A 1,809-nucleotide genomic window follows, 5' to 3' on the forward strand; every position below is an offset into this window, starting at 1 on the left:
AAAACAAAAATGAGTCAGCCATGGTGGCGTGCACTTGTAGTCCCAGCTACTCAGGAGGCTGAGAATCCCTGGGAGACAGAGGTTGCAGTGAGTGGAGATCATGCCACTGCACTCCAGCCTGTGCAACAGAGTGAGACTGTCTCAAAAAAGAAAACTTGGCCAGACAGTAATAATAATAAAAATTAAAAAAAATAAAAAGAGTTGCCCAAATATTAAAAGGTTAGTGCATGAATGAACCTTTATGCATTAGGTAAAATGTAAAATGATTAAGGTGATTTATAATGCCCTGCACTTTACTTATCCTAACTGCATTGGGGAAGGTGGCTCTTATGGTTCTATTTACATGCTTTCATATACTTCTGCTTCTTATCTGAGTTAACTAAAACAGCAAAAGGAAGAAACTTAAAAGAACAACTTAGAGTGGTAAAAATGTTTTTGTCTGTATTTAGAGAGAACAGTTATTAGCTGCCAGACAACACTACAGGACCCTAGAACTGAGGCTTTAATGTAACTAAGTATGATCAGATGACTTATTACTCCGACAGTCAGATAACATACCTTACCTGAAGAGGTCAAAGCAAGCTGGTCAATAACCTGAAAAAAACTGTTTTGTCACTGTTTTTGTTTTGTCACAAAAAGTAGACTGACCTGGTAGGAGGGTAAGATGGAGGTGCGGTGACTGGCTGCATGGGGTAGCTCCCAGGTACTTGGGGATAACTGTAGTTACTCTGTCCATATCCCAGGCTGGGCTGGTTGTAACCCCCTGTGCTAGACTGAGGTTGACTAGTCTCAGTGGGCTTGTTTCCATCCTGCGGTCTAAGAGGAGAAATTAAAAATAAATAAAATTAAGAAGTGACCTTTTTTGTGTGGTCTGCCAACCACAAAACTCCTGAGTAAGAATGCTACAAATCTATAAGCAATAAGCAATGTTATGATTAAGCCTGGAAATAAATACAATAAATACAATCCTAAAGTAAACTACATCAAACTGAGTGCTGGTCCAACTATATTTGCTTGAAGACAATGCTAAGGAAGGGGAAAAATCAACTGTATCCACAGAAGAGACATTAATATGCGCCATTCATCACAGTAAAAGCTATAAAAGAGCGTTGCGATATTCTGTGCTACCAGTTTAGGTGATCCGGGAGAAGTGATCTGTTAGGGAATAAATGCTTTTTCTCAAAGGGGACTGCTGAAGACTAGAAACTAACAAAAATGTAAGTTTTAGGTTGGAGTAACATTTACCTAAGTCCATGGCATCATAAATTTAGAGAATTTGCAGGTTTATGATTCTCATTTATTAAAAACAGACCAGGCCAAACATGGTGGCTCACACCTGTAATCCCAGCACTTTGGGAGGCCAAGGTAGGAGGATGGCTTGAGCCCAGGAGTTTGAGACCGGCCTGGGTAATATAGGGAGACTACACCTCTACAGAAATAGAAAAATATTATCCAAGTATGGTGGTATATGCCTGTGGCCTCAGCTACTTGGAAGGCTGAGGTGGGAGGACCGCTGGGGCATGGGAGGTGAAGGTTGTAGTGAGCTGTTCAATCGTGTACTCCATCCTGGGTGACAGAGAGACTCCATCTCAAAAAACAAACTGCCTGGTGCGGTGGCTCATGCCTATAATCCCAGCACTTTGGGAGGTCAAGGCAGGTGGATTGCCTGATGCCAGGAGTTCAAGACCAGCCTGGCCAACATGGAGAAACCCTGTCTCTACTAGAAACACAAAAAAATTGGCCTGTTGCCGTGGCTCACACCTGTAATCCCAGAACTCTGGGAGGCCGAGGCGGGCAGATCACGAGGTC

General features: G+C 42.5%; 1 protein-coding gene across 1 annotated transcript in view; it reads right to left on the reverse strand.

Moving 5' to 3' along the window:
• Positions 1-1,809, reverse strand: part of EWSR1 (EWS RNA-binding protein 1) — a 53,838-nt gene that overhangs the window by 17,855 nt on the left and 34,174 nt on the right. The window contains exon 7 of the mRNA XM_011934815.1: positions 649-816. Coding sequence (XP_011790205.1) covers positions 649-816 — 168 coding nt within the window. The remainder of the gene's footprint in view (positions 1-648; positions 817-1,809) is intronic.

This window comes from Colobus angolensis, unplaced genomic scaffold (genome assembly GCF_000951035.1).
Source record: "Colobus angolensis palliatus isolate OR3802 unplaced genomic scaffold, Cang.pa_1.0 Scaffold139, whole genome shotgun sequence".
In the NCBI taxonomy this organism is placed as follows: domain Eukaryota; kingdom Metazoa; phylum Chordata; class Mammalia; order Primates; family Cercopithecidae; genus Colobus; species Colobus angolensis.